A 9,067-nucleotide genomic window follows, 5' to 3' on the forward strand; every position below is an offset into this window, starting at 1 on the left:
GAGGCTGTCAGGCCTGTCCCATCAGGGAAGGAGCAGCATGGTGTCTCAGTCCTTCAGCCACATCCCTCTTCTGGCCTCTTTCAGGAGACCCTGGCCTGTCCCACAGGAAGGAGCTCCCTGCCACTTGCTAGGGGCTATTGGGAGACCTGGGGCAGCCCAGCATGTGGATTGCAGGGAGGGTTCTGGGTCCCCAACCCCTGGCCTCCTGCCCCGCCCAGCCCATACTGCTGTGGACAGAGCTATGGAAAGGCCACGATGGGACCCACCCATCGGGACCCTGGCTTTGGCCACTCTGGGCCCTGGGAGGAGGGGCTCCCCAAGCCGGCGAGTCCTGCCACTGGAAGGAGAGTCGGGACCGCTGCACACGCCCTTGCCCGAGTGCTAGGCCTCAGCCAGAGGTGCTTCCTCTGGGGCCTGGGACCCCCCGCCTGGCAGCTCGGGGCCAGCCTCGGAGGACCAGCTGGCCAGCAGGTCACTGAAGTCCGGTGCACCAGGGTGGAGCAGGCCCAGGGGGCTCGGTGCTGGCTCCCTCCAGAAGGAGGCGGGCAGCTTCCTCTGCGCCATGGGGGTGATGTGACCATACTTGTGTTCCAGCGTCAGCCGGCTGCTGGCTGCCCCAGGCCCTGAACAGCACTGCAGCCCATAGTCGAAGAGCTCTGCCAGGGGCCCCAGAGACTGAGCCCTGACCCCACATAGCCTCGGTCCCAGCACCTGCCCCTCGGAGCTCCCTGGGGAGGGGCCCTGAGGCTCTGAGGCTTTGTCTTCCGAGGCCCTGGCTTGAGTGTGGCGCCCTGGGTCCACACAGGCCAGCTCCCAGGCCGAGCTGTCGGCATCGCAGGTGTCAGCATCCTGCCCCCTGTCCTTTCGGCCAAAGTAGCGCTGGATGTCACCACTGATGACCTCGGAAAAGCGCAGCAGCTGTAGAGGCGTCTCGGGGCGGCTGGGACCCAAGGCCACCCCCCCTGCACTAGGGGGGCTTGGGCTTCGGCCCTGCAGCTCTTCTTCGTCCTCCTCTTCTTCCTCTGCCTCTTCCTCCTCCTCTGAAGTGTCTGGGGGCTCAGGGTCAGAGGGCAGGAAGGGCCCCAGGGATGACAGAGGCGGGCGGAAGTCACAGAGCAGCCGGATCACACCTGCAGCCATGTTCTAGGGTGCTGGGGCACAGGTGTGTGGAGGGGGCCGGGTTAGCACGAGGTTGGACCCAGCCTGGAACCCAGAGACCTGCCACTGCAGGCTCTGAGGGCAGGGAAGACGGCTCTGGGGCATTAAGTGGCGTGCGCAGGGTGGGTGTGGGGAGTTTGGGGTGTCCTGTGCTAGCTGTCGGGACTGAAAGTGGGATCACCCGGTTTGTTAGCAACCCCCAGCCCAGGATCATAGTCATGCTGTGGGGGAGAGGGAGCAGGGACTTCCTCCCTGTGGCTGGTCTGCACTTAGGGTCTAGGGACCACCCCCCCCCCCGCCGGCCTTGAGCTCTGGGGGCAGCCCTCTTGGGAAGCCCTTGCTAAGGCCCCCACCTGTCCCCACACCCACCTGGATGGTCCAACCCTTCTCCACCCTACCAGGCACCCCTCCTGAGGATAGTCCCCAAAGATGGCCGGGCCGCACCCAAAGATTTGCAGCAGCCCCTACCTGGCCGGACTGCAGCTCCGTGGGGCAGGCTGCCTCCACCTGGCCTCAGCATTTATAGCCAGGCCTGCAGCGGCTGGGCGGGCAAATATTTGGCAACTGCATTGTCGTCGCAGACTGGGCAAATAGAGCCCGTTTGCTTTAGCGCCCGGCAACCAGGGCCCTGCGGGGGGGAGTCCCAGCCTGCCTGGGGACCGTGGAGTGTTTGCTGCTGGCCCAGCTGGCTCGCACCCGGGCCAAGGGGCCTTATCTCTGCTGCTGATTGGGGCCGGAGCAACCCCCTGTCAAATAGGTGGAAAATGAAATTTCACGCTGTTTTGACTTCTGGAGTAGCCTTCTCCAGGGCCATCCTGTCTGCAGAGGCCCTGCCAGCTTCCAGTGCCACTCAGCTCATGGGTCTCACCTGATGAGTGGGTGCCCAGGAAGGACTGGGGGGTCCAGGAGCCCCTAGCACTCACCAGGCTGCAACAGGTCTGGAGGCAGTTCCTGGGCTGCTGTGGCCCCAGGCCATCCAGTGGGGATACAGAAGCTGACCCCCAATGCTCCCAGGAGTGGCTGGGGTGGGGTGGGACACTGGCCTGCAGTAGGGGACTTGCAAGGAGTCTGTCCCTTTTAAAAAATTTTTTTCTTTTTTTTTTAAGTTTTTTATAGTTATTTATTTATTCCCTTTTTAAAAAAAGATTTTATTTATTTACGCATGAGAAAATAGGAGGAGAAAGAACCAGACATCACTCTGGCACCTGTGCTGCCTAGGATTGAACTCAGGACCCCATGCTTGAGAGTCCAAAGCTTTATCACTGCGCCACCTTCCGGACCACTGTTTATTCCCTTTTTGTTGCCCTTGTTTTATTGTTGTAGTTTTTTTGTTTGTTCTCTCTCTTTTTTAAAAATTTCTTTATTGGGGAATTAATGTTTTACATTCAACAGTAAATACAATAGTTTGTACATGCATAACATTCCTCAGTTTCCCATTTAACAATACAACCCCCACTATGTCATTTATCATCCTTCATGGACCTGTATTCTCTCCACCCACCCACCCACCCCAGAGTCTTTTACTTGGGTGCGATACGCCAATTCCAATTCAGGTTCTACTTCTGTTTTCTGCTCTTGTTTTTCAACTTCTGCCTGAGAATGAGATCATCCCATATTCATCCTTCTGTTTCTGTTGTAGTTATTATTGTTGTTGTTATTGACATCGTCGTCATTGGATAGGACAGAGAGAAATGGAGAGAGGAGGGGGAGACGGGGGGGAGAGAAAGACACCTGCAGACCTGCTTAACTGCTTGTGAAGCAACGACTCCCCTGCAGGTGGGGAGCTTGGGCCTCAAACCGGGATCCTTCCACCAGTCCTCGCGCTTTGCGCCACCTGAGCTTAACCCACTTTTTTTTGGAGGCTGATGGGAGCAGTGCACCACGGGTAGGTCCATAGGGTGGGGTGCAACAAGTGGAGGAACATTCTGTTAGTGGACACAAGAGCCCCCAGGTGAGCTGCATTTGTTTCTCTCCCAGCAAAGTTGTGTCGGGGTTGAGGGGACCCCGGGCCAGGGAGCTTCCAATGGGGGTGGGGGTGGGGGTGGTTATCAGTATGTGAGGAGACTGGGAGTGGGCTCATTGCAGGAAGGGGGAGGGCAGCAAGACTGTACCCCCCCACACACACACACAGATACCTGGATCTCACAGAGACCTCAGTGCCCACCTGGGCCTCAGTCTCTGAGTCACTCGTTTCAGCAGCAGTGCGATGTCTGGCTGCAGGCAGAGTGGGACCCCATGAGTAAAGACTCTGGGTTCGGCCCAGCCCCACCCTTCCCACCCTTGGCCTCTGGTCCTCAGTGATGTGAGGAGGGGGCACTGCTTGTCACCCATTGGCAGGACCCTTGCACTGTCTCCAGATGACTGGGACCAGGATAAAGCCCAGCCCAGAGGGTCTTCTGGGAGGAGGGTCTGGGCAGAGAATCAGGCCTACAGTGGGCTGACAGGCCCTGGGATCCTGCACTTGTCCCCACCCCTTGCTATGTCCCCAGCCCCAGCGGCCTGGGGGACACATCCGCTTCTGCTGCTCCCGTTGCCTTCTGAGCCCCCCCTCAGGCTCCCTGCTATCAAGCCACGTCTCTCGTGCCAGGTCAATCTCCACAGAAAATCAATAGCCCCAATATGTCAGCCCTTGAGTGCCGGGACATGAGTGCCTGCTGGGGCACGAGACAAGGACCCTGAGCTGGCAGGTGGGGGCTGCACCTGCCCCCAGTGCCCAGCTGCACTGACCAGGGGGAGCCATGTGTGTAGATTTTGGGGCCAAAACACTTTTGCCAAAGGTCACAGGGATGCGTTGGTCAGGCACTCAGCATAGTTGATTTCTGTGGCTGAAGGAAATGCTCCTGGGGCCGAGGATTCAAGAGCCAAGTCACTGTGAGTGCGGGGTTGGGAATAGCCATGTATGTCCTGCTGTGCAGGGTAGTCTGAGGTTGCCAGGGGGAGGGATCTCAGCAGAGGTGTTGAGAAGGGCCCCAGAGGGCTTTCTCTGCAGAGAGTCTCACTCCCAGCTGTCTACAGCAGGAGGGTGGGAGGGTGTGTGGTGGGTGCCTGTACACAGCTCCTGGGGCTCAAGGCTGAGAGCCAGCTGCTGGCATGGGAGCTCAGCCTGCCCCTCACAGTGGGGCCCGAGTCTGAAGCCAGGATGTGGCAGGCTCCGGTCTGTCCTGCTGATGTCCAGCTTCCATGCCGCTTCTGTTTCCTCTGTTCATCTCTACAGTCAGACAGGTCCGAGGCTTCCGACTGCTGAGTTTGCTGTGACAGCATCTCAGCTTGTGACAACTGGGAGACTGTTTCCTCCTGTGCTGAGTTCAGGTGGCTGTGGTGAGTTCAGGGGATATCACTCTGCCCAGGACAGCACCCACAGCCCAGATGCCCAGTAGACATGCTGATGCCTGTCCTAGTTGAGGAAGCTGAGACTCGTGGTGTGAATAGGCCGGGCAGTGTGACTCACTTCTGACGCTGACCCACGGCAATCCTCTACCTGTTTAGTGGCTGCTTGGAGGCTAACCTGTCCAGGGGAGGCTCAGCCACTACACCCCAGCTCTGCCCCAAGCCACCTGTGCCCACATATCCTAAAGCATGCCAGGAGGCTCATCACTCTGGTGAGCAGCTCCACTCCTGATCCAAGCCCTATGGTCCCCACACCCCCTCCAGGAAGCCGTCCAGGCTGCACATCAGGATGCTTTGGGTTCGTTTTCCACAGACTTTATTTTTTTTTAAGAATTTATTTATTCATGAGAAAGATAGGAAAGAACAAGCCATCGCTCTGGTACATGTGCTACCAGGGATCGAACTCAGGACCTCATGCTTGAGAGTCTAGTGCCATAACCACTGCGCCACCTCCAGGACCACCTCCACAGATTTTAAACACCTGCCCCTATGGCTCCCATCCCAGCAGGTGTGCCGGCCTGACAGTGTCTCTGGGTAGGGTTCTGGGGTGGAACAGGTGGGGCAAGGCCCAGTGAGGACACAGGCTCACAGGTGCTTTTGTTGACACAGCAGCCCTGGACACAGGCCTGGGGTGAAGGAGCTGCTGCCAGGCCAGCGGGGCTGGGCCTCCAGGGTGTGAGGATGCCCAGATGTCATTGCGCTGGGAGCACCTCCAGCCTCTGGCTTGCACCTCCAGAGCTGAGGAGGAGGAGGGTCCACAAAACTGCTCCCTGAGTCTGGTGCTTCTCCCAGGAAGTAGACAAGCACAGGAGAGCATGGCATCGTGACCCAATATTGTCACCGGGCCCCTAGTGACACGCACAAGTTCGGCCTTCAGACTGGGCAGCTTGGTGTGCCATAGGGCAGATGTCTCTGGCGATGTTCTCAGGAAGTCCGAGGGCTCCTGGGAGCACGGGGCTCTTCACTGCCAGGGTAGGTGCCAACCAGTCTGACCTCGGAAGGATGTCCAGAAGGTAGGCACCCTGTGGCCTAGGCACAAGGAGGTGCAGCTGGCAGGGGCAGACTCTTCTGCCCGCCTTGGGAGGGTGGAGCCTGCGTGCCATCTTCCTGTGTGCACTACTGCTGCCCTGAGGCCCCACATGAGCCCTTCTCCCAGGGACACGCCGGCCGGTGCTTCCTGCCCGCAGAGAACAAGGACATCACCTTCCGGCTCCACAGGCGGGAAAACCACCCCCAACCCCCCTTTCCAGAGGGCCTGAGGTGACAGCTGTGGCCCGGCTTCGGGGAGACCGCGGGTGCAGTGCACAATACAAGGTGGGAAGATGCAGGTGTAGGCGCGGCGGATCCTGGACAGGACCGAACTACTGGGAGGATCCCTTCCGCTCCCTGCCCGCTCGTCGGGTTCAGACCCTCCACACAAGTTCCTCCGCGTGCAACAGAAAACTACATTTCCCAGAGGGCTCCGCGCGCCACGAGCCGGAAAAGGCCGCGGGAGCGTTATGTCATTTCCGAAGCGCCCAATTGGGGTGCGTTCTGCGGTCGTGAGCGGAGGCTCGGAGGGGCGTCTCGGCTTCCGGTTCGCGCGGCGGAAGTGACGCGGCCTAGCGCTTCGCGGAGCCGGTTCAGCATGAGCTGGGCGCTTCGGCCGCCGACGGCGGGGTAAGTGGCGGGTGGGCGGCCGGCGAACCGATAGCGGCGCGGGCACGGATGGGACGGCCATTCACGGCGCTCTGTCTTCCAGGGCCGTCTGGGCGCTGAGGCTGGCGCGCCCGCATTCGCGGAGCCTGCACCGGACCGAGGACGACTCCGGCCGCCCCTTCAAGTTCTCCTCCAGCGGAGCACGCCCGGAGCGCTGGACAGTTGGACAGTCCCTGGGCAGCGAGCAGCAGCGGTCGTGGTGGCGGGTGCTGCCCTTTAGCCTGCCCCTCATTCTGCTGGTGGCCTGGTGCTTCCTGCGCCAGGAGACGAGCTCCGATCACTGGCTGAGTCGGGTGCTGGACGGGGAGGCGCCGGAGCCGGCCGGCCGCGGGCCCGGGTCGTAGCGGTCCCTCCGGGAAGGGGCGAAGGCCATCGCGGCCCGCTCCTCCCGCCCTCCAGGACCCAGGGGCGGCCTGAGCCGCGCCCCGAACCAGCAGATCGGCACCAGCGCCTCGACCCAGGCGGCACCTGCTGCCCTTCGAGCCCGTCCCGGGAACTCTCCGTAGAGGAGGTCGAGGTCACAGCGGTGCTGCTGGGTGTGCGGTTCCTGCTTTCAAAGCAATTCTGGCGACTCTAGTGGCCCAGTGTCATCCAATATCGGGCTTTTCTGGGACTGAATAACTGACCGAAAACTTAAGCGTTGTTTTAGAGTGTATCCGATCGTGTGTAAGCATGCCTTGTAGGGGCCGGGTTGCGGTTCGCCTGGTTGAGCGCATATAATCTAATGCGAAAGCACCCGGGTTCAAGCCCCTGGTCCCCACCTGCAGCTGTCTCTGTCTCGCAATTTCCCCCTTCCTCTCAATTTCTGGCTATCTCTACTTAATAAAAAATTGAAAAACGGTAAGGAAAGAAAGAAAGAAACCCACCATGTCTTGCAAGCTATTACATTGAACAGTTTAATTTGGCTTGCAGAATTAAGTAAGTTCATTGTAAGTAAGTTTTAACTTGGCAACATGGAATTAAAGCAATTCACCCCCCTCCATTTTTTTTTTTTTTTTGCATCTCGTTTTTTTAAGAAAGAATAATCTTTTTATTTTTTCAGTTTCCTTTTCCTCCAGAGTAGAGACTGAAGGGGAAAAAGAAAACAAGTGTAAACTACTGTGGAGTATGGTATCAAACTACACCCCAAATAAGGAATCTTTATTTTTGTCATGGCAACTGTATGAGTATAATAAAATTGATGTTTTTTTGTTTGTTTTGCCAACTTAGTGGACACTACTTTGGGTAGCTAAGTGATATGTTTTTAAAGTATTTATTTTAGACTTTCCTTAGGATTTTATGTGCTTAGGCTTCTAATGCTTTTCTCTTGGTGCCACTTGTGTGAGGTGGGTGGGAGGGCTCGATCACTAATGCAACACGGGACAGTGTCTGTAGTATCCCCTAGTCAAGGCTTTGTCAAGGATGTGGGGGCCTCCTGCATCATTTGCAGTTGGGGAGGCCTGTTCTCAGGCTGCAGGGTCAGTCCCTGTATCCCCCTGAGTCCCCTGTTGTGTCCCCTCTCCCAACCTCTGGCTGGCATGTCTCACCTGTCCAGAGGTGAACACTGCTTGAGCAACGGGCATCTAGACCTGGACACTTACTAGAGTCTCACTGGTTCTTGTAAGACAAAACCTGAAGAGAAGAAATTTTCTTTTTTTTAAGACTTTTTAACTTTTTAATTTTATTATATTTTCCCTTTTTGTTGCCCTTGTTTTTATTGTTGCTGTTGTTGTTGATGTCATTGTTGTTGAATAGAACAGAGAAATGGAGAGAGATGGGGAAGACAGGGGGAGAGAAAGACAGACACCTGCAGACCTGCTTTACCGCCTGTGAAGCGACTCCCCTGCAGGTGGGGAGCCGGGGCCTCAAACCGGGATCCTTACTCTCCGGTCCTTGCACTTTGCCCCACGTGCCCTTAACCTGCTGCGCTACCGCCTGACTCCCAAGAAATTTTCCTTTAACTCTCATGAAGTCGGTGTGGTTTGTCTGGAACTTTGACACTGCAGTGAGCAGAAGTCAGGATCCCACCGCCGGAGGTAGCTGTGGACACTGTCTGCTCTCCGGATCACTGTGTGTGCATCCCAATACCCCCCATTTCAAGAACACCAGGGTGGGGGTGTTGTTTCAGCAGCAGCTGTCAATGGTTCTCTGCCACCTGGCTTCTGGGCTTTGTCTCTGCACCCCTACACCTGGGCTGCCCAAGGCCACAGAGAGCAGCTTCTCTGATCTCCAGGGAGGGACTGGGTGGGCACCTTTACTCCAAGCAAAGGCCCCGGGGTGCCTTTATCGTGAATCCCAACTTACTTTCTTGAGCCCTGGAGGCTCTGCACCTCCACTGGGCTCGGGTTCCTCTTGCTTCCCTCTCCAAACCTGTGTCTTTGCTCTGTGTATCCCTTCTGGTGTGTGTGCGGTGGGGTGGGGCTTGCTTCATTCTGCACTGCTTGCTTTTTCTGCCCTACCCTCCCTGCTCCACTGCCTCCCACTTTCCTCAGAAACACCACACGTTACTGCTGTGGTCATTAATGTCCAGGTCGAGGTGTCTGCTGAGGCCACCGCCCTTTGGGAAAGCGTGGACTTGGGAAGAGGGCAGTCCCCCCCCCAGCAAGGACCCCACCCACGTGTGGCCGCTGCGCTGGGCTTCCCGCACAGACTGGGCTGCCCTGGCCCTGGGGCGCACTCGGAGGGCATCTCTACCCCCGGCTCCTGGCTGCTTCTCTTTCGGGGGGGGGTGTCCCTCCCTCACCCCCCCCCCCCGGTCTAGGTGAGCTGCGGCAGCGCGGCTCCTTGTTGAAGCAGCATTTAGTGCGGGCTGATGGCGGTCCCGGAGTCCAGTCATAGCAGAGCG

At 57.9% G+C, this 9,067-nt stretch overlaps 2 protein-coding genes across 2 annotated transcripts; one reads left to right on the forward strand and one right to left on the reverse strand.

Annotated features, from left to right (window-relative positions):
* Positions 1 to 381: 381 nt before the first annotated feature.
* PERCC1 (proline and glutamate rich with coiled coil 1) lies at positions 382 to 1,169 on the reverse strand. The gene has a single exon (XM_060172278.1). It carries the CDS (start codon positions 1,138 to 1,140, stop codon positions 382 to 384), a length of 759 nt encoding a protein of 252 aa, XP_060028261.1. The 5' UTR covers positions 1,141 to 1,169.
* Positions 1,170 to 6,050: 4,881 nt separating this feature from the next.
* Positions 6,051 to 6,880, forward strand: LOC103117942 (ubiquinol-cytochrome-c reductase complex assembly factor 4). Its single transcript, XM_016190386.2, has 2 exons — positions 6,051 to 6,204; positions 6,287 to 6,880. The coding sequence occupies exons 1-2, from the start codon at positions 6,173 to 6,175 to the stop codon at positions 6,585 to 6,587; spliced, it is 333 nt and encodes a 110-aa protein (XP_016045872.1). The 5' UTR covers positions 6,051 to 6,172; the 3' UTR covers positions 6,588 to 6,880.
* The last annotated feature ends 2,187 nt before the right edge of the window (positions 6,881 to 9,067 follow it).

This window comes from Erinaceus europaeus, chromosome 15 (assembly GCF_950295315.1).
Source record: "Erinaceus europaeus chromosome 15, mEriEur2.1, whole genome shotgun sequence".
In the NCBI taxonomy this organism is placed as follows: Eukaryota; Metazoa; Chordata; class Mammalia; order Eulipotyphla; family Erinaceidae; genus Erinaceus; species Erinaceus europaeus.